Genomic DNA, 27,879 nt, shown 5'->3' on the forward strand with positions numbered 1-27,879 from the left:
GGAAATAGAAACTTTCACTTTCCTTGTGTTCAAGCTTCTATTACTGAACATCAGTAGGACTGACAGGGGTCCTGACAACAGGGGAAATAACTTCAGAGTGTCAGCTTTCAAAAGAGAAATGCATGCATGTACTCCAAATTGTTCAAGAACAGCTTTCAATTTACTTTGGGCATGCTGTTTAGGCGTTTTTAGGCACATTTAAAAAAGGTTCCCAGAAAAGGCCAAAAAACAGCGGAAGAAGTTGATATAACTGGAAAAGGCTGTGCCTGCGAAACAGCAGTGAGAATGCTGAAAACATGAATGGGGATAGTTGACCATGCTAAAAAGCTTTTTTTTTTTTTTATTTACATTTAGTCATTTAGCAGACGCTCTTATCCAGAGCGACTTACAGTAAGTACAGGGACATTCCCCCCGAGGCAAGTAGGGTGAAGTGCCTTGCCCAAGGACACAACGTCATTAGGCACGGCGGAGAATCGATCCGGCAACCTTCTGATTACTAGTCCGACTCCCTCACCGCTGAGCCATCTGACTCCCTAGTTATAAACTGAAGCTTCAAAGCGCCCAAAAAGTATTTTAAGTAGGGGCTGGAGCTGGACGAAGGCATGAAACTACAGAAAAAAGAAAAATGCGAAACAAAAAGTGAAAAAAATCAGAGAGAAGAGAAACAATGCATAAAAATTTGAAAATTTAGCAGAATTTTTTTTGCTGGAGTTTTAAAAGGTCTGAAATGTATGGTAGAAAGGACCTGCAGCAAGATGAAGGCAGAAAGGTACAAAAAAGAGGAAAAAAATGCTGAAGTACTGGCAGTTGGAACGCACGCGCGTACGCACAAAACGGTGCTGAAAATGTGCGTATAACACTTTCCACGCAAAGGTTGTGATTTATAAAAAACAAACATGACGGGAGAATGTGTGGTCCTCCACGCAAACTCTGACCCTCCCCTAGGCCTACGCACATTTTGGAAACAGTTGGAATTGGCGACGCAGATGACCGTACTGTAGTCAGACTGCAGAAAGTACATTTGGGAACAACGATTACTTATTTGTATATTTTGTTTTCCTCACACACGTTTTTTTCACTCGATTTCATCATTATCATGAAGATTTAATCCAGCAGTATTATTTTAGGTTGTACTGAGTGATAATTGTTCCATAAGCACCTTACTATCAACTCGACCTTTAAATAAAAATTCAGCACTGTCTCACCATCATATTGTCCACTACCGGAGTGCAGGAGGGAGAAATGCCCGACTGCATGGAATGCAGATAACATCACATATCCTACCTTTAAATAACTGCAGAATACAGTGTATAACTAAATATATTTATTTAATACTGTACAAATATATCCTCATGTGTCATAAACTGGAAATACAGTCGTTAAGCTCCCGTGAATCGCTACACTCTACGTCCTCGTTATCATCCAGACTTTAATCTACCGTTCATAACAAAGCGCTTTTGTTTTCAAATTGTATCTCGACTCGCGGTATCACTGGCACAGTTGACGTCACTGTACAGTTTTGTTTTTATTGGTGATCTACAGGCCACCAAATTTTCGGAGTTTTCGGGCTCCACCAATAGGCTAACAGTGTCTGAGAAGTTTTCATGCGCTATGATTCACCGTAAAGAACAATCGCATGCCAGGGTCATGGTGAGATACGAGATTAGCATTCATGAGGTGCTTTGCATGGACTATTTATGGTTAAAAATGGGCGTGTTTAGGGCAGGGTACAATGCTGATTCACGTACGCACACTTGTGGGTAATCTGTGATTTATAAAGAGAACATTGCGTACAGGTGTGCGTACGCACGGTTTTCTAAATCTGAATTTTTGTGTGGGTACGACATCTTAGGCTTTTGGGCGTACGTACACTTTTAGTAAGAATCCTACGCACAGTTTTATAAATGAGACCCCTGGAGAAAGAAGAAGGCAGAAAACAGAAGGAAAGAAGAAGAAAAATGCAAAACAAAAAGGGGAACATTTCAGAAAGATGAGCTGCAGGAAAATGTGAAAATTTAGCAGAAAATCAGTTGCTGAAGTCTGGGTGAACGAATTTGAAGGTTAAAGGACAACACTGGAATGACTTGAACTTGCTGGAAAAACGTAGCAACCGTTGGTCATTGGCAGCAGACTGGCAACATTTCTAAACAGAATTTAGGTATCAGGTTCAAGACGGAGGAGAAACTAATCATGCGTGCCTGCACACCCAGTCCTGTTCACAGTGGTGGAACTAGAGTTTTATACATGGGGTGGCCAAGGGGTGACCAAGGCTACTTCAGGGGGTCCATAGTCCGGAGTCTTGGGTCACTGTTTTCATTAATATCTACAGTATAATCTGGGTCTATAAGTGCTGAAACATCCTTAATATTTTTGGGAAAAAAAGCTCAAGCACCAGGGACTTATAATAGCATTTCTGTGTTACAGATATAACAAAGTGCATAGTTTATTTACAAAACAAAGTGAATTTACACACCAAAACAAAAGGTAGCAGAAATCAAGCAGAAATGGACTTGAAAAATATAAATAACTTGGTGCCCAACCAAGCCAATAAAGCCAAGTCACTCATTAGTGGCAGAATCCATTGTTGTCTACAAAATTATTTTAGATATACTATAAGTCTAGCTAACTTGCAATTCCTGAAGATAACCTACTATAGCAGACCTTTCTATGTGACAACAGAAAACGGTGTTTTGTCCCTCGGGAGTTGCCGTAGGCTTGATCCAGAACGCATTTGTGAAATCAGTGAGGGCTGTTTGAATAGCGATGTCAAGAAGAGCAGTGGTAAAATACAAATTATGAAAAGAGACCGCGTCCGTGTCTTTTTGTCCACAGGATCATATACAATTAGATCTAAAACGAACTTACAAATAGCTTGGTTACACTACCAAAGTTGAATTAGTAATGTTGTTAGCGATCGTAGCGTTATTTTGCTAAAGATAGCTAGCCTATAACATTTCACTGGGTCTTGCAGCTGTTCGATTAACTGAGATTATTATGAAATGTTATGTTCTACAAGCCATTTGCCTACCTTAGCAAGTCACTGTATTTCCAAGCCCTGATAGAGTAACTGAGACAACACAGTAGCCTAAATAATTCCTCTTTCAAGTAATAAGCCCCCGTTCAAGTGTTGAGCATTAAATTAGCTGCAAGGTCTGATCTTGAGAAAAAGCCACTTTTTTGTTCTAAAACCGGATTATAAACTGCTTCGAAATATAAACCGCACAAGAAAACTGTAAAATCGGAGTACAATTACTGACTGTCTCAGCTTGTCTATTATTGGAGTCGAAGTTTTAACATTAACTTACACAACTACTGTAGGCTAATTAACATAGCCTACGTAAAAAAAAATCAGGAAACCTAAACCCAATGCAAACCTTATACTTACTTCAAATATTGTGCCTTTTTCAATCGTGAAGAGAACTTGTGGAGCAGTGGAAATATTCTCTATTCTGCTGTCTGTTCTTATTCTTCTGTATCTCCTAACAAACATGTCTTTTCGATTTGAAAAATGCACCGCAACGCAGCAAAATAAATGTTTCTTTCAACAAGAGGTCAAATGAGATGTCAATCATCTTCATATTTCCCGGGGTGGCCAATCAGATGTCAGGGGTGTCCAGGGTGGCACTGGACACCCCTGGCTCCACTACTGGGGGGGAGGGCCATAACATCATGGCCACCAACAAAACTCAGCAAGGAATGTTCTTGCTCCGGCTTTAACATATTCGGCAGCGTTGCCACAACCGCAGAATAGCTTCGCTCGCATCTTTCTCCGCCGCCATTACTGAACTACTCAAACTAGTGCACTACATTAACGTCATCGTTCTCAGCCACTCCCTCTGTTCGCTGATTGGACCTACAAAAAATTTGTTTCTGAAAACCGACTTCAAAGTCAAACTCCCAGACCTAGTACAGAAGCAAAATCAAAATTGACGTAGTACGTAGGAGGGCAGAGCCAGGCTAGCAGCACCCCCCGACAGCACGAGAATTTGAAATTATATGACTTAAAAATCCACCAAGGCGGCACAGCCCCGCAGTAACGGACTGGCCATCGGGAGCATGGGGGAGAAGAAAAGGTAGAAAACCAGGCTAAGAAACGTAAGGGTAGGGCTGAAAAATTCAGAGACAAAAAGACATAACCTTCACTAGACAAGGTTTTACCAATATTACCAATTAGTTTACATGAAGCTCAAAAAATCATTTTGCGCTCAAATAAAGGCCCTAAAGGTTGACGTGCGCTATGTATCAAACTCCCGAACTAGCATCACATCAAACAGGACAGCCATGGTGGCGTATATTATTACTGATGACAATTAGAACAAATTATTCTGTTAAAACTTTACAATAGGGAAATTGTATATTTGCAAACACCCTTTTTCATATCATTTGGGTCGCGATGGTTTGTCATTTTGAAAATGTGGGTCGCCGAAAAAAAAGGTTGCAAACCACTGAGGTACTGTATCCCTGAGTTTGCGCTGTTGTTCAGCAAGTATCGTGGAGTGGTGTAGGAGAACTGATCGATAAGCGCATCATACATCCATTTTGCTCCTAGATTCAGACCTAGCCCCGGTAAATTGTAGAGCTAGCTAGCTCTACTAGAGGTCTGCTGTGTGGGAATCGCAGGATCTAACCAGTCGAAGGGCGTACACAAATGGGTGTTCATATTCACACCCTGGGGCCATAGAGTTAATATAACTAGAGTAAGCTACTTTTGTCTTCCAAGATGGCGCCCCCATTCATTTCTATGAAAAGTGCTCAGTGGCGCAGTGAGGCAAGCGAGAGCGCGAGACCGGGCGCGGCCATGTTTCCACTTCCGTGTCTTCCGGTCTAGCTTTAAACAGTGGCTCTTTTTTTCCCTAGCTCCGAGACCTTGTGCACGCTTGCAACTAGCTGTACACGTCATACTTTGCGACAACTAGTCGCGAGCATAGATTTAAATGGTTACGAGCGTGTGAGCTAAGGCAGAATCTATGGGCAGAATGTCCGATAAAAATCAGAGACATGATGCAAACTTAACGGAAATGTATTCTGTCACTGTATAGTATTCCTTCTACTTGTTTTTTAGAAACAGGCTATAGGGCTAAATATAGGGCTATTCTAGATGGAACTCATAACATATGTTGCTTTTTTTCTTTGTGATATGAGTATGATTTCCAACGTATTGTATCGGATGAAATAAACTGTTAACATGAACAGCTCCGTCGTTGTTCTCGCCAGGCAAAGAAAGCTTAGTTATTTTGGTAACTTCTCTTCCATAATGCAGACTTACACATAGCTTACTGTCAACTTTATATTCAAACGAAATGCCACGAAATTCACACTGCCTTAAATTTCACATCAGTGTCGAAATGCGACCTGTGATTTATATGTTCAACCTAGAAAAACAAACGTCTATTAATGGATATAACGTGATATAACAAGACGTGTTAATAATGTAATAAATAAAAGCTTGAGAGGTGTGTCTAAAATATACTTGTTTGAACATTTGCCTTTGAAAGGGGCATATTCATAGAACCATATAGGCTACAAGACGTTACCATCAGATGTAAGTGGGGGTGAAACATAGTCACTGAGGACCTTCATTGTCCCACAAAAGCAGTCTGGCACGATCAAAAAAGGAATAATGGGTGTGTTTAACAAAAGCTTCTGAAGGCAAGGCTAATATTATTTAAATATATATCATTTCCTATTGTGGTTAACAGTTAAAGTATTAATCTTCGTCTTTGCTCCAGATAGACATGTCAACAATCTATGCTCGTGCTTAACATTTTATATTTGCCATCATGTCATGAACGTTTTTACGAAAAATCTAATCCGTTTTAAATCAACGGGAATAAACTATATTAACAACATTGTGTGTCATGTATGTGTGACAACGATTTGCTAAACTTGCTACAACAAGGCAGGCAACTCAAGACATTTCTCCCTGTGCTCATTCAATTAAAGTCTATGGCTCATTCAGCTCAATGTAAATCGGCTATCGGCCAATGTGAACTTCTGTGCTTGTGCCCTGTTAGTATCCGCGAACACATTTGCAGGCAACTTTTATTGACGTAAGCAAATACATGGGGTGCTAGTTTACCCATTTCGGATTGGTCTCAAACTTAGCAAAAATCGAGAAAAAAAATTCTATGAAAAAGCTAGTAGTATGAGCCAGGTTCGAGAATCAAACTAAAATTATTGGGGGAGATAGTTTTGTAAATGTTGACTGGAGTTAATAGAATAAAAACGACCGGAAGAGTCGGAAACCTAACCGTACATGCAATACCACCTATATCCGCCGGGGCTGTTGCTTCAAGCCGAGGGGCGAGGGGTGGGGGCTTGCCTGGGGCCCGTTCTCCGTACGTTGCTTATTACATCCGAGATCAAATGACACATCCAAGATGACATCATCTCGCTAATCATGATCTGGCTAATTCGGTTCTTCGAACACCCACGTTGTTTATAATTAGTATAGCTGGATTGAGTTATGCGTTGGTCTAAAAGGGGGTATGTAGAAACCTTGATCAGCAACGCTGCTAATGGCTGCTCACAAAAGTCTATGGCTGCTCACCGTGGCCAAAAGGAGCACCCCGTTTTTACCGCATAAGAGCAACAGCTTGCTGGAATGTTACTACGAATTTGAAGATTTAATCAGAACGCCAGGGAACAACTTAAAGTCTGCAAAATCCAAGAACGACGGCTGGCAAAAAGTAGCTGACCAAATTAAATGTATAGTAGGCTAGTGACCACGTTAGATGTTTTATTGCCTATTACAAGCCTATGTTTTTTTCTCATACTTTTTTTATCATCTTTAATGTCATATAATGTGGTTTCAACAAATTTATGATGTAAATGACACACTCACAAAAAAAACGATAGGCAATCTCTCAAAAAGTACAGACCAATTATCACCCTACGTCACAAGTGTCAAGCAGGCTCAACTGCGCATGTCGGTTGCAAAATACGAACTTCTCCCCGGTCTACTACACTTGGAGTGTCGATCATGTCATAATATATCTCTGGCCACTGGATTGCAGGGCTTGATATTAACTTTTTGAGGCCCTTGGCCTTTGGACAAATACATTTACGTTTCACTTGTCTATGCACAAAAGTCACTTGACCCCGGATACCCTTTAATAGCCTGACCAAGTGATTGGGCAAAACTAGCCTTGCCAACGGAGGTCGTTTTCTTGGGCAAATGACGAAACGGGCTCGGTTAAAGATATCCGAGAAGCTGGCTATCTTCATCAGGCTCGTATCTACATAAGGCAGTCCTCCCTGACGTTTCTGGTGTATAATGGTTTTAATATCAAAGTTTTAATAATAGAGACGTAATATGAGTTTAAAAGTGTATTTACATTTTTCCTCAGACCAATGCGTTCTACTTGAAAATCCGCGGGTTTTCGTCGGAATTCTGCGCCCGCGTACGCCCTCCAATAATTTACGTGGAGTGATCAATAATGGGAGACGAATGTCGGAGCAAAAATGTATAGGCCTACTTCAAACGACTGGACAGAAGATGACTTGATCGACTACACACAATAAAGGCAAATTGCTTCACACAGTGACAAGTGGTTGTGATCACTTTTGAGGAGAATCCGTGTACCCTTCGTTCTTTCATTTTTCCGTTTCAAAACCAAATCGGAAAAACCAAACCAGAACGGAAAAACAGGGAAAAAGAACAACAGAAATCACTAGTTCTGTAGAGTTTTTTCTGTTTCAAAACCACAGGGGAGAGGGAAAACAGAAAATCAAGGCATATCAATTCACTTCAAGTTTGGTTTCCCCCACCGCAATGCGACAGCGGACATTTTTCGCCAAAATCACCATAGTCCCAAAACATTGTTGCTGTAGATGGCTTCAGCAGCAGATTTGTGAATTACTAATAATTTGATTATTTATGATGAGGTGTACAGGTGAGTGGTATACTATGCAAAGCAAAAGTTATATTGTTTCCCTGAACAAAGGAGCACATAGGGATGATTGACAGCTATCACTCACCCAATTTCTGCTTTGTAGAACATTTCAGCCCTCCTTACCTGTCCGTAGGCCTACATCACATGATTCAGCGCTGCAGAGCATCTTACCTTTTCCCCTTTCTGCTCCATGTCACTACACGCGTTCCAAGTGGCGTTGTTGTAATTTTGTCATGTGAAATAGGCTACAACCAAACTTTAGAACGCTTCTACCTAGTTGCCATGTTTGCTGCAGTCTGAATTAGTGATGTGTCGTTCGTGAATGATTCGTTCATTTCCCGACTCGGTCTTTCTACGAGTCTTTGGATCCTCTTTTCACGTGACCCACATTGTATTTTTTAGTATAGGAAACTGTCCTCATTCCCTTTCGCGTGGCCGCTGTTTTAGTAAGACGTAAATGATATTCGCTCAAGTCATCAGACTGGTTTTGTTATTTTCACACGTACAGTTTAGTGCTGTGTAATTGTTTGCTGCGATAATTACATTCTAGTGTGATAATAAAAGACCAAATCATACAAACTGCCATGATACATTATTTTAATGCAGGAATTTCTTTTAAAATGGTATCTGCTGGTGCACGTCATGCACTAAACTATATGAGAATATGATACGTGTTTACAATGGACGGATAGCCCCCCCCGTTGAAATGAACGAATGACTCGTAAAATTCGTTCATTTTACTGAACGAGATTCAAAGAACTGAATCAGTAAAATTATCCAAACTTCCCATCATTAAACGAAACATTGATCCGAAGACACGGTCGGGAGGTGAACGATTCGTTCATCTGCCGGGTACAAGTCTTTGGATCGTTTTTCACGTGACTTGCAAGAGGAAACAGAAATTGATTTGTTTACCTTGTTCACTTTCGCGTGACTACGTTTAGTAAGACGTGTATGATATTCGTTCACAAGTAATAATTACAGGTTATGTTATTTTAATTTCTTTTTTGTACTCCACTTACAGTTCAGTGCAGCGTAATTGTTTGCCGTGATAATTGAACTGAATAAACTATAAAAGGCACAGATGTTTATCAACGTCACAGACAACCGTTAGCAGAATCGTCAAAGAATTTGGCTGACGATTCCGAAGGAATTGGTTCACTTGGAACCGGTTCTTGATACCCACCCTAACATTGAGTGAATAATAAACGATAAAATCAAATTATATTACACTCCTGTATAATATTGTTGAAAATGTAGCTCTATAGTATTTCTAAAGTTAACAAGCCTTTGCTAGCTCTGGAACACAACTACGGAATTGTCTGCCTGCTAGCTATCGGACATTTATTTGTCTTGAATGGAGACTATGCCGTAGTTGCGGTCGAAGCTAGCTAGTACCTGCAAACTTGTAAAGGGATTTGTTAAGGATTTGGTAAAACTTTGTCCCCACCAATGTTCAAACCAAACCTACGCTATTGTATTTGAGATTACAATAGGTTGTGCTGCCGAAGGCTAACAGTGCGTTCACACTGCAGCGACACGATGCGAGCGACAACATGTTTTCCATTCATTTTCTATGAAGCCAGGCGAATCGCTTGCGTGGTGCATTGTGGGTGCATTGTGGGATTTTCGCTAGCGATGGCCAATCGGAGTGTTTTCTTGTTTCTCGTAACGTAGCAACCATGGCAAACATTTCTAGCTTTCTAGGTTTCAAGGTGGAGGAGAAACTAATCGTTTGTGTGGCTGCTTAGCTAGTCCTGTACGATACATAACTGTATTTGTACAGAGATGTTAATAAAAAAAAAACAATGCATGGCGCAAGGTTTGCCGAAGTTGTGGGTGCTTGCTTGTACTTGTCAGTTTAGTCACATTACGTAACTTCGTTCTGTGGCTAACTAGCTAGCTAGCCCGGCTGGAACTCCCTATCGTATCGACAGATTAGCAGAGACTGAGGAATATAGTAAAACGTTTTTTACACATGTCAAGTTGTATTTTGATCGATGTTGCAACTACGTAAACCCAAGTCTGCACACTTGGCCATGACAACTACAACAGTGACTTTAGAGAACTACATTCTACATTTATCTGTTTGAAACGCCCCCGAGCGTGGTGAACTGTGGGAAGGCAAACGATAGCAAGCGATTCGCGTCGCTGCAGTGTGAACGCACTGTAAGTCATCATCTTTATTTCCTCTACAGATACTGGGGACCAGCCAGACTCTCACGTATGTGAAAGAACATTCTATAGTTGACCCAGAGGAAAAAAAGATGGAGCTTTGCTCAACTAATGTGAGTTAGTGACACAAACTTATACATTGGAATTTTCATGCATTATTATTTTAAGTTACTATTCAACTAAGGAATCCTTTTTTTCAGATAACTCTGACAAATCTGGTTTCTGTTGATGAGAGACTAGTTTACAGACCTCACCCAGACAATCCTGAAGTGTAAGTATGGCTTTGTTACAAAAATAAAACAGAAAGTGTAAATAAGATATTTACAAACTACATATAACTAAGCAATCTCCGTCACTTGCACATACTAAATACTGTGCATGTCTTTCTGTCTGCAGAACCATATTGACCCAGGAGGCCATTATTACAGTGAAGGGTGTCAGTCTAAGCAGCTATCTGGAGGGTATGATGGCCATGAGGATGTCAGCCAACGCAAGAAAAGTGAACACCATTTCCTTATATTGCACAGAGAGCATGTTCTCTCAGTATGTTCTCTTTAGAACATGCAACAATATAGTGGACCACAAATTAATTTATCCTGATCTTATTTTTGAATATGGGAGATCATCTTACGTGAAGATAGGTTGCACCACTTAAGAGATGTGTTTGGAAAATTGTACCTTAATAGTGTATGTATGACACAGTAGCTGCTATTTCTCCGGTCCTCCTCTTCTTTTTGGCATTGTGAATGTAGGGTTGGGATGCTATTGAGTGGATCATTAACAACTCTGAGAGGGAGAACGTACCTATGTGTGACCTCTACTGACTCTGGTAACTACCTCAGTCTATTTTTGCTGCCTTATCTTGCACTTTCTGTTATCCTTCATTTCAGCAGATAGTTTCATCCTTGCTGCTGTGTGTGTCTGTGCACTGGATTAGGTGTGTGGGGGCTTCAGTGTATGTTTGTGTCACATGTAATCACATGTTTTATCTGTTAAAACATCAGGCTGCCATGAGGACAACAACACCATCAGAGACCCACAGCTCTTTCTAGCAACTTGGTATCTTCACTCACCTGTTCAGAGGGTCTCAAGACATCATGGATGACAACTGTACCAAACCACTTGCTGGGACTCAGTTTGACCATGTGCTCTGAACTCCACCTTGGAGTACAGCACAACTGGGTCTCTATCTCCACATGTGTACTGGACTCTTTGTGCGTTATCATACACAAAACAATATCTGCAACCAAGTCACCAAACTGCAGATTTCATGCAACGGTTAATATGGGTAAACAAACAGTCAGTGTTTTGAAAAGATTAAACAGTATCATAGAGACCAACAGCCATTACAGATCTTTATTCTTCGTTACTCATTTGGTACTGTGCGTCTCTGAAGTATGGTCACTTATTGGAAGCATGGTCACTTATTGGAAGCATGACATTCCCTGATCATGAGAAATGGCTCTGTCCTTTTATTGAACCAAGAGAGAGGCTTTAATTGAAACATTCCACACCAGATACGTGTTTGCATGTAAATAACTTGAGGGTATATATGAATGTATAACCTTAGATGTATCCTGGTCAAGTACATTTACATTTAGTCACTTGGCAGACGCTCTTATCCAGAGCGACTTACAGTAAGTAAAGGGGCATTCCCCCCGAGGGTGAATTGCCTTCCCCAAGGACACAATGTAATTTTGCACTGCCCGGAATCGAACCAGAAACCTTCTGATTAAATGCACGATTCCCTAACCACTCAGCCATCTGACCCCTGCATTCATGTTGTTTCCCTTTTAAATGAAACAGAATCTGAGCTTGAGTTACCAGACAGGTCTACATAACAGGCTGTGTTCATTTGAGTGTAGATAGTAAAATAAGTAGATAGGAAAACACTTTCAAAGACTAATTTAAAGGGAAAAAGCCGCTATGTAACCCTGCAGCTTTGTAGTAAGGAACGCCACAGATATCAAAATGGTTTTGAAGGTCATACATGTGTGTCAGAGTTTCACCACAGAGAAGGACCCCAACCCTGACGATAAAGGTGGTACAGTATGAGATACTGCAGTTTGAAATCCATGTGCTGCCTCAATTGATTTACCAGTATTATGTGGAAACAGTTACTATAGAAAATCACTTTGTATCTATTTAGTTATGACTCCTAGTCAGTATGTGGAATTATTTTGCAATTGTTTATTTGATAAACCATTTCATGGCACCAATATTGAGCCATCAGACACAACTAAGCATGACTGTGGTTGGTTGGTTGGCTGCATGTTCTTGGTCTGATAACTACCTGAGAGCTATCCTGGTCCTGACATGAAAAAGTATGTAAAGTTTAGAGTTTTACTTATCTTGGTTTATTAGGAGTAACTGATGGAATGATCAGTCAACATTTACCACATTATGGCATCTAAGGTGATGTACAACATCTTTTGTACTGTGAAATAATTGAGTACATTTTGTAAAAAAAAAAATAGCAATCCTGCTTATATTTTTGTGGAGGGTTTTTAACACTGAGGAGCAAGCAAACGTCAGGTAAATCACACAACTTTAAAGTGTCTTGGCCATGACAGTGGGAGGAGGGAAGGGCATTAACTTTTTCTAAACCATATCATCTGCTGGTTTTCTTTCAAATATTTCTAAGATATGAACTTGAAATATAATTTATTTTTTCATAATGAAATTGATTTTTGTCTTTTAAATTGTGTTTGTCTTGGAGTATTTCTCATACTTGGATGAGATCATTTTTGGTGGTGTACTGTACCTAATAAAATAGCTATTCTGCTATTTAACTATTTTTCATATTTTAGTTTACCTAAAATATGAATTTATATGACCGTAAAGGACTGGCGATTTTGGGAGCAATTTCCTCATTAATAGTATTTTCTAAAAGGTTTTATTTATCAGATATGACACAACAATTGCACAGCATGTCCTTTGCCTTCTCAACGTGAAAGCAGAGGGAGGGTTTGAGTCAATATTACACCATTTAAGATCTAGTTCCTCGCTGTCATACTCATGAACATGAGAACACAGAACAAAATTTGGGTGAAAAAGTTACCGTCATGCAGGTGGCCCTAAATAAACATCTTAAAATTATTCAAGCTATTAAAGTTTCATCTTGTCTCAGAACTTGAATTAGAGACAGTAACATCTTAGGTTGTCAATTAAGTTATTATCAAACAATGTGACCGAATATCGTGACCTGTGAAACTGCCTATATTAGTTAACTGTCATCGGTCATAATATAAAAGGCACAGCATTATTATTTTGTATTTCTATTCCATCTTTGGTGATACTGTTGTAACTCCTTACAGCTATGAAAACGTAAACACATTCATAAACTATCTTTTAGATATCAAAACGTATAAAAGTGAAAAAGCAAAAAAAGACATTAAGAACAGATAGGTCATCCTATGAATGAGTATCAAAATGGTAACTCCTATCACCTATTTAATCTATTCAATATCTACACAATCCTGTTTCTCAGAGCACCCGATAATTACATTCTCAACTCTTGAAATACTGATCAAATACCTTTGGCTTAATTTCAAGTTAATGTTCCACCAAGAAATTAAAAAATGTATCCCAAAAACATTTCTAATTAAATACAAATCAAACAGTCATGAACCACTCTTTAACCTACTATCAACTTCAGTACCTTTGTTTTCTTTTGCTACCATGTTGTATCTCTATTTTCACACTCTCTACGATATTAATTTCATTTCTTGCTGAAAAGCTCCCAGAATGCTCCGCTCTTTGAGCAGGTACTTAACTACATCCCCTGTCCCACTCCCCACAGTCGGTCAGTCCAGGAATCCTTTGAGAAATCAACAATAATATAGTATGTACAGTATGTACAATCCATCAGTCAGGTTCCGCTGTTCATGTCTCAGAACTTGAACAGGTTGATGAACTCTTGGGGAGAGATAGAGATGGTGCAACTCTCTGGGTTGTTGGCTGTGCAGGGATGATTTGTATCCTGGAAACAGGTATGGAAGGAAAAAGAGAGACAGGCAGAGAGGAACAGTGGTTAAGGCTCGCATATTGTAGGGCCCTTTTAATATACCTTTAACCCAGGGAGATGGTGATGAAACAAATCAAAAAACTGATTGGGGTCTGTACCTTCCAGAAGAGGATGTGGCAGTGTGTGCAGACGTGCAAGGTGTCACTGTACTGCTCTCTGTGTGGGTAGCACCTACACAGCTTGAAGTACATATTTTTCCACTCAAGACCGCCCTTGTCTGACATGATCAGGCGCTTGCGGATCTGTAAAGGTTGACAGAGGAGTGGTAAAGGATGAGCCAGACCCTCCGGTTTACATGGACTCCTGTGAAACAAGTATATCACAATCTGAAAATGGAAAACGACATTACATTAACTCAAAAACACATTACATTAACTCTGAACGGAAAGGGTAGGTACTACACTTTAGCGCTGATTGGATGCAGTAGGCTAACTAACAAGAAGAATTGATCGACAGAAGTACACAATGCAATAGCCTGGCAGGGTTAAGTGCACCAGAGTAGCCTAAGTACATTTGCCTATTAGCCTAAGCCATTAGCCTAAGAACATTTGTTTGGCTATCGAAGAATGTAGCAAATAGTAGGCTACTTAGGCAAAAGTATTTCGTGTTAAATGTATAAATCGATAGCCAAACAACTATCCTGGTCCACGTTACTCTGTCATTGTGGCATTTCATTCTTCTGTAGTGGACTAGTCTCTTCTGAAAAGTCCTGCTTCCTTCAACTGCGTTTTTAGCGTGTGCATAGGCTACTTATATTGTGAAACGTTAACAGCAGATCTAGGATTATTTCATAGGAATGACCCTGATTAAAATAAAGAGTAGGCTAGTGTAATGACTCTGAATTGTCAACATTAATGTTTCCTCTTTCCTTCCAATCAAAACGATTAATTTCATGCTAATGACAGAGTTACGTGGACTAGTTGTTTGGCTATCGATGTTTACTTTAACACTGCAATTTATGCTTTTGCATACGTAGCCTATGCTACATGCTTCGATACCCAAATAAATGTCCTGGTGCACGTAACTCTATCAGGCTATTGCATTTTGTACTTCTGTCAATCAATGTCTTATTTCTTGTCAGTTAGCCTACTGCATCCAATCAGCACTAAAGTGTAGTACCTACCCTTTCCGTTCAGAGTTAATGTAATGTGTTTTTGAGTTAATGTAATGTCGTTTTCCATTTGGGGGAGCGCGTTTTTGTATTGGGGGGAGGTGAAAAAGTCATCCGATTTGGGGGGAGTTGACTCGTATTGGGGGGGAGCGCGTTTTTGTATTGGGGGGAGATGAACAAGTCATCCGATTTGGGGGGAGTTGACTCGTATTGGGGGGGAGTATTTTCATTTGGGGGATGTACTCATATTAGGGGGTGTCATTTGCACTTCAGGGCCACCGTAGGCGGTGCATCCCATAGAGGGTTTTCACGGACGTCACATTCTGGGCAGTAACCCGGATGCGCGGCCATATTGGAGGCACTCGATGTAAACAACTCAACGGAGTACAACGAAAATAACGTAAATTCTACACTCTTTGATACAACTGTAGCCATGTCTAAACGGCCGACAAGGTCACCAAAATGTGTCCAAGATCCAAAGGCATACAGGGAAGGCCTTGGACCGGAAGAAAACCGTTGATATGTTGAGAAAATTGGATTTATTGGCGGTGCAGATCCCTACCAGTTAGCTCCCTCTTCTTGGATCTGTGACGACCCTGTGATTCTGCCTTCAGTCGGATATCAAGATATTGTGAACTACCTGGTTTTCTCGCCGAGCCCATATACAGCGGAAGACCTTAAAGCTTACAAAGGTTTGGAGGCCTACAATCAGATGGTCTGTAGATGGTTGAGGGAGATGCAGTATCAAGTTCTCAACGACCGTTGTGTTGGGAAGGCCAAAGTAAGTAATGCAATAGCGTCTTAAATCAACCTAACCATAACTGTATGATATCATTGCAATACTCAAGGTGTAGCCAAGTGACACTCAATAGTGTTTTTCTTTTCATTTCAAAGACCCCCAGTTTGCTATGTACACTGTACACTATTTAAGTTAGTTTCATAAGATAAGATAAGCCTACATGTTATTATCTTGGACACGTTTTGGTGACCTTTTCAGTCGTTTAGACATGGCTAAAGTTGTACCAAAGAGTGTAGAATTTACGTTATTTTCGTTGTACTCCGTTGAGTTGTTTACATCGAGTGCCTCCAAGATGGCCGCGCATCCGGGTTACTGCCCAGAATGTGACGTCCGTGAAAACCCTCTATTGGGCAAGTCGGGTAGTTGCCCGGGGCCTCGGCCACCAGGGGGGCCTCGGCACATAGTATTTTTATTAATTAAATAAAACACTAGTCATTGCAAACGAATGAGAATTCAAATCAAGCATGAAAACGCAATTCTATTCTTTATAGCTAAACTTTATCTTAAATCCTGCATGGAACATATGATTCAGGTCATGAAGTTTCTATCAGGAGAATTTGTCATGTGGTGGAGTGTCTATGATTGAACGGGTGCTTATTACTTGAAAGAGGAATTATTTACTGTGTCCTCTTAGTTAAATTATCAGGGCTTGGAAATACAGTGACTTGCTAAAGTAGGCAAATGGCTAGTAGAAGATAACATTTCATAATAATTTCAGTTAATCAAACAGCTGCAAAACCCAGTGAAATGTTATAGGCTAGTTAGCAAAATAACGCTAGCATCGCTAACAACATTACTAATTCAACATTGGTAGTGTAACCGAGCTCTTTGTAAGTTTGTTTTAGATACATATGATCGTGTGGACAATAAGACACGGACGCGGTCTCTTTTCATAACTTGTATTTTACCACTGCTTTTCTTGACATCACCTTCGAACAGCCCTCACTGAATTCACGTAATAATTTCTGCATCGAGCCTACGGCAACTCCGGAGGGACAAAACACCCTTGTCCGTTGTCACATAGAAAGGTCTGCTACAGTAGGCTATCCTCAGGATTTGTAAGCTAGCTAAACTTAAACTGTATCTAAAATAATTTTGTAGACATAACAATGGATTCTGCCACTAAATTTGTGACTTGGCTTTATTTCTGGACATACCATCCACAACCGAAGTGTGTTACACAATGCTGTAAGATTGCCTATACTCATGCATTGCTGTTGGTACCCAGAATGCCCTAATGCAAGCTGAAAAGCTACTAAGTTAAGGGCATTAGTTTAGTTAAATAAGAATTGTTTGAAGTTCTATTGTTGTGTTTGTTCTGTTTTGATATGTGTAATGCTATGGTCTATAGGTTAAATAATTTGAGTGTTCACCTAGATTGCAAATGTTGTCTAGTTAGATCGGTATCCAAGCTGTCCGCCACGTAAGTGTGTCTGGGCAGGCGCAACGTAATGCTCATAGCTTAAAAGTGCAGTATATACTTCACTTCACATATACACAGGGTTCTTTCTGGGGGTTTGCGGCTTATGGGGGGCCTCAAAATTGTTCTTTGCCCAGGGTCTCCAAGTAGCTAAAACCGCCCCTGCTGAGGACTAGTAGAAATACCAGCAACTTGGTGTGTGAGTGTGAGTGTGTGTGTGAAAGAGATGGTGTGGGGCTGGGCAATATGGGTAAAAGATTATCACAATAGATATTTATATTTCCATTCGATAACAATAATTAAAACAACAGAACACAGATCCGTAGTAATCCAAGTCTCTTCCTCAAATTTCCCTACACTCTGCATAAAGTTTAGGCAGCGCGGGGTGAGAGAAATGTGCGGCGAAGGAGCACGTACCTGGGGTCAAGTAACTTACGCTTTTTAAAACCTTGCTTTTTGTCAAAACCTTGGCGCAAACACACACTTTCTGCATGTTCCAACAAGTGGTTTTGCTTCAGGTGGTAAAAAAAGGTTTGTCGTAGGCAGTGACGTGCAGTCAGGGTAGGCAAGGTAGGGAATGCCTACCCTGCCAAAATTCAAAACGTAAAAATGTTTATTAAATCATTTTATTTAATAAAAACGTGTATTTGTACTGATCATTCTTGTGATATATATATATGTAATATGTATGTAATTCCAATTTTTATACGTTACGATGACAAATGTAGCAGTTACGCATAATAAAAAAAATAATAATAATAAATGTAGAATAAGCGTTGCTTTTACTGTCCATTCATTGCGGACGGCAAGCAAAAAAAAATTGCTTGTACGTCGAAAGGCACAACTCTGCGCCTTTGCACGAAAATATGTTATGCCAGTAGTCATCTACGTTACGTATCAAACATGGACCAATTTAAATCGAGATTTTACTGGACATTTGCGCAGCTAACATCATTACACCAGCTAAGCGTAATCCCCGCGAAATTCAAAGTCAAAATGACAGCATCTGACAAAAAATGACAGATCTGCCGATATCATAGAACTGAGAAATTTCTCAAAGCTCGATTTTAATGCAAAAAATGAGTTACTAACAAGAGTGAGGCATACGCCAACCTTAGATGCACTGCTGCAGCAAAAGGGACCAAAAATGGTCAGATCATTTCAAACGGACTGATATGAAAAGAAAGATAGTCTACGTGGCTGTGCTAAAACTCAACGGCTTTACTGCTATCCCTGCCTGCTTTTTTCAACAAGTCAGACTGTTTGGACTTCAACAGGATACTGATTTGAACAACCTGCCCGCAGTTTTAACCAAGCATGCAAAGTCATCAGCTCACATCCAATGTCAAATTTCGCTGAAAACCTTTGGTAAATCACGGATCGACCTTGCACTTGAGCAAAGGAGGCTGAATATAACCTCCCACAATGAAAAGGTTAAGGAAAACCGAGAGGTATTGAAGGATCTGACCAATGCGACCTGCTTCCTTGCAATGCAAGAGCTTGCTTTTAGTGGCAATGATGAAAGCGCTTACTCTAGCAATATGGGCAATTACATCGAGTTGCTGGATGTGCTAGCTGAGAAAGACGAGAGGTTGGCTAGACATCTATGTACATATACTGTATTTTCTGGAACATCTAACAGAATACAAAATGATCTGATCGACTCAGTGGCAAACGTGCTCCTCGCTGACATTAGGAGTGACATAAATGCAGCCCCCTTTGTTGCTGTGGAGGTGGACGAGTCGACTGATTGACAAAGAAAGCCCAAATATCTGTTGTTGTACTTTAGGTATGTGTAGGTGAAGTAAAAGAAGCCTTTCTTGGCTTTGATGATGTTGGCAACATCCGGAGAGCAGCAGCTATTTCGCAGCGCGTATTGGGCACATTTGAGAAATACAACTGCTACGATGAACTGGTTGCACAGACATACGATGGAGCCTCTGTCATGGCCTCAGAGCTAAATGGGGTGCAGGCAAAGGTTAAAGAGAAGGTGCCCGAAACTACGCATTGCTACAAACACAAGTTGAATTTGGTTCTAGCCCAATCTGCGAAATGCATCCCCGAGTGCAGAACCTTTTTCAAGACAGCTGAGGGACTTTCTGCTTTTTTTAAGCAAATCATCCAAGCGCACCCATCTCCTGGATGAGACTGTCAAACACCACATCCCCAGAGCAGCAGCAACCAGGTGGAGCTCCAACTCAAGGCTGGTCCAAAGGATTTTATTTCACCTTCCAGATCTACGTGTCATGTTCAAAGTAATCGGCGACAATCCCGACAACTGGGAGGTGAAACATTGGCAATGGCTGCTGGGTTTGAGTTGTGGCTTTCAAAACGGTCAACCCGTTTCCTGATGATGGCTTTTGAAGGAATCTTCAATTTCACGATGCTCTCTTTAGCATCCTTCAGTCCAAAACCATGGATATCGGATTCTGCTGTAATAGCATCAAGGACACAATGAAAGTGTTGGACAGCAAGCGACATGATTTTGACCGGTTTCATGCACATTTTGAGAAAAGATGTGATGAAACTTGTTCACCGCGAGACGGGCTGTCAAACAAAACAGAACGCGCTCGCATCTGCTACTGCATTCTGGACAATGTCAATGTTCAGATGAAGACCAGGTTTGTGGATAACTTTTCCGATCTGGATTTCATTGGACTGGTAGATTGCAAAAGGTTTGAAGAGATGTTGCGACAGTTTGATGACAGCAAACTGGAGAAGCTGTCAAAGTATGCAAGGTACTTTAACTTTGTCAGGTTGAAGAGTGATCTTGTGGGGTGTATGGCTCAAAAGAACTAAGGGGCAAATCACCGACACAGCTTTTTGACTTTTTAAAAGAATACGACTTGGAAGCAACAGTTCCTGAAGGAACAAAGTTGCTGCAACTGGTCTTGACAATACCAGCTACTACAGCTTCGGTGGAGCGCACATTTTCCACCCTGAAATGGATCAAAACACAGTCTAAACCGGACCGGGCAAGCACGTCTTTCAGCCCTCGCCATTCTGTCAATTGAGAGCCAGAGACTGCAAACTGAAGGCCCGTACAGACAAATTTTACAACGCTGTGATCGACGTCTTCACGAAGAAAGAGCGGCGGATGGATTTTATGTACAAATAATCTACCAATTGGTGAGTCAGAAACTATATGGGGGTTAATTTTGAATTGATAAATGTGGTTGAATTAATGCCGACTCGTTCGTCTTGTTGATCACGGCAACCCCGCCCCTGACGCAAGCATTTCTTAATACCAATCACAGCCAAGGGGGTATCCGTAACTATCCGAAATGACGACGGATAGTTAGGATATTCAGGTAGGGCAAGTCAAGCTCTCCGGGACTCGACGAGAGCTCGTAGGGCATTCCCATGTGTCCGTTTTTTGGAAATAGGAGTGATATATATATATATATATTGGCCTTCAGAATAGTACTACTAGATATGTCATCCTGATTGGAAATTGGAAATGTGTGCTTGTGCGTACTGTTTTGACGTAGCCTATTAGCCTAAACAATAACATGCAGGACAGGGGGTCCCTGAGGACAGGGTTGAGAACCACTGAATTAGGTAATCTGGCTTTCATAACTCAGTGCCTACCCTTTTACTGACACCACCGAACGTCACTGGTCGTAGGCCATTACCAGACTTGGTAGCCACCTGTTTACGACACAATTTGCACCGAACATTGCTCTGCTCTTTGTTGGATTTCAAAAGCCGAACCACTTCCAAATAACTGAAGAAGACTAACCTTTTAATCAATCATTTAGTCATTGGAAGTTGCTCACTCGCCATGGCTATCGCTGCCACTGTTTTCGGCAACAAGACTCATTCTCCGCGATTAAAATAAGCTACTCCACTCAAGGTGCTCAGTGTATTTTAGTGGACGTATACCATTTCCCCGCAACTTCCTGCTGCATCACAGAAATTAAATGGATTGCTGTTCCTAATTATTCTCTATTGACATTAGCAACATCATTGAAAAAGAATTAGTGTTCAGTCTACTTCGATAATATTTTTTATCAATTGATCGCCCGGCCCTAAGATGATGTCATCAAAGTCTCTCACTATCAGCATACCTGTCTGTCTGTGAAGTGGTACTGGCAGAGACTCTTCCAGAGAAGCCGGTCTTCAGTGAGGGTCCCCAGGTCTGAACACACCTGCCCCAGGCTCACCAGGTCCCGTCCGTCCGACAGACACTGCATGATGTTCAGCTGCAGGCTGGCGGGCAGGTCAGTCAAGTTCATCCCACAGGACACAGGCTGGTCCAACACACAAATGTGCTGGGTCACAAAAAACTACAAAGCTGCTTTAATGGGTGTAGGGTGTTTCTTATATTCCATTAAATAGATTTTTTAGATCTATGAATTTTTGTCACACAGGGACCCTTTCAGATTTTTTGCAAATCAGCCTTTGATCTTGCAGTCAATCTGCACATCTGCAACCTTCAACATGTTAAGGTACATCTGTGTCCTCTTATTCATCTGAATGTTGTCCAGCTGAAGCAACATAGTTTAACATTAATCATGGATTTCATATGGATTCATTAGAATACCTCTCCACTGATGACATACAGCTCTGGAAAAACATTGAGAGACCACTGCACCAATTCAAAGTTGAGAAGAACAATTCTGAGTGAAGAATTGATGGGTAAAATTTAAGAGGCCGCTGCCAATTTTACCCTTCTATTCTACACTCAAAATTGTCCTTCACAACTTTCTTTTTAATTAAAGAAAAGGGTGCAGTGGTCTTTTCAGAGCTAAATATGGATCCAGCTACTCTCAGTGTCCTCACCCTATTGATTTGGATGTTGTCCAGTTGTTGCTGCCACTGCAGGATGTTTTCCATGCGGTGGACCCAGATGTTGATGTTTCCCACCAGAACAGACTTCCCCATGTCTTGGACCAGGCTGCAAAGCGACATGTACAGGCTCTGGAGCAGCTCCTTGATGGGACGCACGTTCTGTTGGTCATCTAGTACTGGAAGGAGGAGAGATGGAACACTTGTTGAAGTCCGAGCCTTACCGTGCGTGTCCACTACAGCGGAGCGGCGCGGAGCATCGTCTTCCAATCAATTTTCAATGAAACTGGGCGTTGACACTGGTGTAGGGCATTGTGGGAGCGTATGCGAGCGTCAACGCCCGGTTTCACTGAAAATGGATTGGAAGCCGACGCTCCGCGCCGCTCCGCTCCGTTGTAGTGGACACGCACCGTTAGTCAGATTATACACAGTGTGGGACAGGGGCCAGTTGACTTTTCTTTTATTTGAAAAATGTAATAAAAAATAAAATGTGTTTGTTTTTCTCAATTTAAAAAAGGACTGTTACAAAAGTAATAATCTCTCTGTCATTGCAGCAACTATTGCAGCTATTCTGGATCTAACATAAAACCATCTCTTTAAAGTTGGAGAAAACATGGCCGGTATGATGCTAAGTCTTTCTCTAGGAGAGACAAGTGAAATTTAAAGAGATGGAGAAAGCATACCTTTCTGCACTACTCTTTCCAGGATGTTCATGTAGTTTTTCTGAGCTACTCCACTCAGGGAAGGGAGCTGGGATTTGGCTATGAGCTCCAGCAGCTAGGAGAGAGAAACAGAGACATAAATATCAAGCAGTCAGACCCTGAGACTTTCCATTCCACCATTTGTTACCACTTGTTATGCTTCTCTCTTCTAGGCTCCATTCTAAACAAATAGCTGCCTTTAACGATGGCCATGTAGCTGGTTGGAACCTCTCCAGGGGCGAATCTTGGTTCCCACTTTTGGGGGGGCTAAGCCCCTAGATAAAACTATTATTTTTCCTGTGAGCCAGCCCCCCCAAAATAGGGCTAGATACGCCCATGAACCTCTCCATTTGGATAAAACTCTCTGGAGATGCACTGGGTGGGAAGCACAATATTCCTGATCAGACCATCAGCCTAGAGATGCATTTATTTGCTTGTTATTCACAAAGAAACCAATATAAATATATGTAGGATCCCGGTAGGTCTCAGGTTAGTTTTCGTACTATACATACTGTATAACACCTGAAGTAGATAACATGAGGTGCTTGGGGGGGCCTTTCTAGTGTGCATGGGTGTGTGAACTATGAGCCCCCAGGGCCCTAGCAAGCATGCATGGCATGTAACAACAAAGTTGTCATGGAGAAACACTGCCCCCACCCCAATCATGTGACAAAATATTGTCAGCACCCTTTGGAAAACCCCCGGCCCACCCATCTCTGCCCCCTTTCCACTCCTTCACCACCCTCTCGCCCTCCCCCTCTTTTAAGCCCCTCTCATCCCATCAAGTGGCATAGTCTGCGAGCCTGTGCCTTTGTTGAGCTGGAGTAGCAGGCTAGGACATGTGTCTACTTTTAGCCATCGAGCAAGCACTATACTTCCACTTGGCTAATGTAATGCACTTTCCAATAGTACACTGCAAAGGCCAACTCTGTAGACGCAGTATGACGCCACACCAAGTTTTATAACGTGTCCTCACAGTAACGGTGTATATGTTCTGCCCTGACTAATAGTGAAAACCTAATCAGTGTAACTGAGAAGAACCTCAACTACGCAATCAGGACAGGGATAAATAATTTGGGTTCAATGCATCCAGACCCAGGTCTAATGTTACAGTCGCCATTGTACCTCTGACACCCTGCATTTGCAGCTCTGTTCCTACACAAAAAGCCAGTCTTCAACCATGACCATTCTATGGGGTACTTTGTGCAGAAATTATTTGGTGCAGAAATATTCAAAGTTGCTAAAGGTTGGTAAAGGATATCGAGTGAGCTGATGTATTCCAAAGTGCTTTGTTTGGACACAGGGACAATCCTAACAGTCCTAAAAATTGACATCCCCACCTTGCTGTTCTTCAAATGAAACAGCCCCAATGTAGGCATGGAGATACAACACTGTCTCAGTCTTCCACAGGCACAGAGACCCAGCTACAAACATTGCACATCCAGTAAGGGGGGGGGGGTGTAGGGAGCCTAATGGGTAGAGGTGTTTAGAGAAACTGAGTAAACTCAAGTCTAGTTTCATTAGGGCTGGGCCTTGAAACTGCAGCTGTAAAACCATCGGTTTCGAGAAAGTGGAATTTGTGATGTCACAAATTCCGCATCACCTTTGTCACGCCCCAACATTTACATACAGACCAGCCCTCTGGTGTTCTGGTCCAGGATCTTAGACACTAGTTTAGCTGCGCGCTGCTCTGTGTACTTCCACACTAACAACAAAGGAGAAAGTTTGAAAGTTTTTAAAGTATATTGAAATTGGACCATCGTAAATGCAGTGTTCCAAGCTGTACTGGGAATGCTGACACTTCATAATCTTCCCAAGGAACCACTCGACGAGCATGGCTGATGTTTTTCTATGAGAAGATCCTTGTGAAGTTCGACACTCATTTATTAATTTGATCGAACCATTTCACCAAAGACAGGTTTGGAATGAAAACCTTGGGACAATTTAAAGAAGGATTTGCTAAGCCGCTGTTGCTGAAGAGGTGTTGTTCCAAACGTATGCTCATCACAAACGCAAGCTGTAAGTATGATTTTGTCGCTAACAGTTAGCCTATTAGCAATGCTAACATCTCCTGTATCTAGCTTAGGTAGAACGCTAAATTAGTTTCTAAACACATCAACATACCTTACTTAGAAAATGACTAGCTAGACTAGCTGTAGTCGGCATTAGAACTGAAGGTTCCGAAAAAATTGCCAGGAAACGAATCTAGCCTATTGCTAACCCCTGTCTAAATTATCTATTTGAAAGAACTGGAGAAAGGCAGGTGCTAGATACAGGATACGTTAGCATTGCTAATAACTGTTACCGACAAAAATCATACTACAGGTTGCGGTTCTGTTGAACATAAGGTTGGAACGCACCTCTTTTCAGCAACAGTTTTGTAGCAAATTCTGCTTTACATTGTCCAAAGTTTTCAAAACCGTCCTTGGTGAAATGGTTCGCGCAAATGTGTTGGGGGTCGAACCGCACAGGGATCTTCTACGCTACGGTATAGGAAAACATCAGCCATGCCCGTTGAGGCAATAGCTTGACTCTAGCTCATCTGCTTTTTATTAACGCTGATTTGCAAGGAATGCAAGAACAGCTAGATAGCGAAAACACCTAGACTGTAGGTACGTAAACTAGTTTAGCTTGCTTACGCAATAGCATTGGTAGAATGTGTGATGATTTGCTTAGTTTATTGGCAATGGGGATAACGTTATTTCATGTTCCTGACTGTTTCATTCAAATAAATAACCTGTGTTGTCATGTAAATCTACAATTCAAGATGCATGTTTGGCCAGATCTATTTTTCAGCAAGATAGTTAGAGCTAACTGAAGCCGAGTTGAATCACGATAGTTTGTTTGCAAAGCTGTAGTGCTAACGTTACCCACCTAAGGCGCTCCCGTTTGCTTCGACAACAGAAGTGGAAACAACTAATGTAATCATTTCAAATGATATCTAGTCAATCTGTTGAAAACAGTGTTGTGTAGACACAATAGATTTATTTGTACGTTTTTATTTAAAAAGTCTCCACCTTCGTTGTTTAAGTGAGTGCTGTAGGCCATGTTGCATCTTTGCTCTGCAGCTTTACTTGTTTAAAACCAACCAATCAGTGCGCTGCTCATCTATATATTCATGAGTATACCATAAAAGGAAAAAACACTAGCGATTTTTCCCAGGAAAATTTCATTGGATGTATCAGGGGGCATAGAACAGCACCCAAGCCATTTTCAGCCCAACCAATGTTACATACCCAATTTGGAGACCTTAAGGAACAGTGTGAAATACTCCCAAAAAAGTCAATCACCCCTTTAAAGATAACAGAAATGTATTGACAAGGGATGCTACAATCTTACATAAGGAGAGGTGAACAACTTTGCTTAAATGAACAAACCTTTGGATAGCCGATACATTGTTTCTAGAAACTTTAGATCAACAAACCACCAAACACAGCATCACACACAAACAAACACACACACTCAGCCAATACCAGAGACAGAACATCTCCTCTAGTCTGTAGTGAGGTGATAAGGGCATTGCAAAAAGCCAACCCACCCTGAGGCTCCACTTTAACTTGTTCCTGCTGCCTCTGCTCACCCAGTTTTACTGATAAAGCTAACTAAACCCTCCCACAGAGGATGTGCCACCTGACACGGGGTAAAAGAGGGAACTTACCCGAACAATGTAATTAAATCGCCTGGTGTCTTTGATGGCGCTGCAGAAATCCAAGCGGTTGAAGGCTTCTCCCAGCGTACAATATCCATGACGCTAGGTGATAATTGAGAGTTAGTTCATCATTGCCCGTAGTCCAGGGTACAGGCCAGAGAGATAAAATATTGAGAAAGATCTTATAGGAAAATCGTCTTACCTCTTTGGTGCTTCCTTTGTGAACATAGATCCATTTTTCTCTGTGGAAATCTAAAGTGAGGCATTGAAAACATATTGAATATTCCATATAAAAGTTTATTATTTGTATGCATTATAAAATTATTGTATTATAATTTCCATATTTATATTATGTTAATTAGGGTCCCTGCTGAATTGTGTTGTGGGATTGTTATGCATCTACACTTACAGGGAACCTTGGAATTGTTGTTGATTAAATCCTTTTTTCTTTTCTTGGCTGCCATGTCGTAATTAATGGTCAACAGCAGATTCTCCTTGAAGCACTCCTTCTCTACTTTGCAGTAGCTGGAGAGGAAGTTTACATTTTCAACATCTATAAAGCTTTTGTAAATATTTTTTGTTTAACATTACATTGAAATATGTTCAACTTGATTGGGGGAAAAAGTATACATCGATTGTTATTTGTACGGGTATGTTAAATATGGCTGCAATTCTGTTAATACTAGCATCACTGTTGTATTGTTATGAATAGTACAATGATTCCCATGCAGATGATTCCACACACACACAGGGTTGTGGAAACCCTTGGTAACTTTTGGTTTTAAAATAAATACACCATAGCAGTCTTGGCAGAAATGGCAGAACGATTTCCTTAAGTATGATAAAAGCATCTTGGATGGTTGTGGTTATATGAAACTTTCGATGTCGAGTTGCTCCTTAATAATGTGATGACGCACGCGTACGTGAAACACAAAATTGTATTCTCTTTACTGACCTCTCGTCTGAAACGTTGTTGTTTTTTTCTTCATTTGATGTTTTTTTCCATCCTCCTCCTGTTTTAACCCAGCTCTGTCCAGGCGACCTCCAATCCTGTCCAAGAAAAGGCATGTTTAAGCTGAAAGTCTTGAGAAAATTCTACAGGTATGACAGTAGCGCAGACCGCTTTTTGTTCAAATGTATCCCTTTGCTCTGTTGTCTTGAACGTTTCGTCTGATGCTCAGCATACGCAGCTGTTCTTATATCCTACAGCGAAGAATCCGGAAATACATTGGGTCCGCCCTCTTTGGAAACTATCCCTCAACACGTGGCTTTGTTTATCGTTTTCAGTATTGCAAAACTGCCCAGTGAAGG

General features: G+C 41.1%; 2 protein-coding genes across 3 annotated transcripts in view; one reads left to right on the top strand and one right to left on the bottom strand.

Annotated features, from left to right (window-relative positions):
* Positions 1-13,589, top strand: part of prelid3a (PRELI domain containing 3A) — a 65,052-nt gene extending 51,463 nt beyond the window's left edge. Inside the window, exons 3-7 of the mRNA XM_047036431.1 lie at positions 10,094-10,183; positions 10,271-10,341; positions 10,467-10,569; positions 10,823-10,899; positions 11,075-13,589. Of these exons, the coding sequence (XP_046892387.1) occupies positions 10,094-10,183; positions 10,271-10,341; positions 10,467-10,569; positions 10,823-10,894 (336 nt within the window). The 3' untranslated portion in view covers positions 10,895-10,899; positions 11,075-13,589. The remainder of the gene's footprint in view (positions 1-10,093; positions 10,184-10,270; positions 10,342-10,466; positions 10,570-10,822; positions 10,900-11,074) is intronic.
* fbxo32 (F-box protein 32) lies at positions 12,897-27,778 on the bottom strand. 2 transcript variants are annotated; one of them, XM_047036411.1, is made up of 9 exons: positions 27,524-27,775; positions 26,978-27,093; positions 26,771-26,820; positions 26,578-26,670; positions 22,902-22,995; positions 22,213-22,397; positions 21,498-21,680; positions 14,196-14,339; positions 12,897-14,052 (listed from the first exon to the last, which is right to left on the bottom strand). In XM_047036411.1, the coding sequence occupies exons 1-9, from the start codon at positions 27,634-27,636 to the stop codon at positions 13,963-13,965; spliced, it is 1,068 nt and encodes a 355-aa protein (XP_046892367.1). In that variant the 5' UTR covers positions 27,637-27,775; the 3' UTR covers positions 12,897-13,962. The 2 variants fall into 2 exon arrangements, with proteins under 2 accessions (XP_046892367.1, XP_046892375.1); XM_047036419.1 differs by lacking the exon at positions 12,897-14,052 and having other exon boundaries at positions 14,196-14,400; positions 27,524-27,778.
* Between the last annotated feature and the right edge of the window lie 101 nt (positions 27,779-27,879).

This window comes from Hypomesus transpacificus, chromosome 2, assembly GCF_021917145.1.
Source record: "Hypomesus transpacificus isolate Combined female chromosome 2, fHypTra1, whole genome shotgun sequence".
NCBI classification, from domain to species: Eukaryota; Metazoa; Chordata; class Actinopteri; order Osmeriformes; family Osmeridae; genus Hypomesus; species Hypomesus transpacificus.

Bases quoted from the DNA above. Each gene is read 5' to 3' on its own strand.
- fbxo32 (XM_047036411.1), bottom strand. From the start codon at position 27,636: ATGCCTTTTCTTGGACAGGATTGGAGGTCGCCTGGACAGAGCTGGGTT. The intron at 26,671-26,770 runs GTAAGACGATTT...ATTATCACCTAG, and splicing joins ACAAAGGAAGCACCAAAGAG to CGTCATGGATATTGTACGCT. The intron at 14,340-21,497 runs GTATGCTGATAG...CAACCTTTACAG, and splicing joins ACCACTTCACAGACAGACAG to ATCCGCAAGCGCCTGATCAT.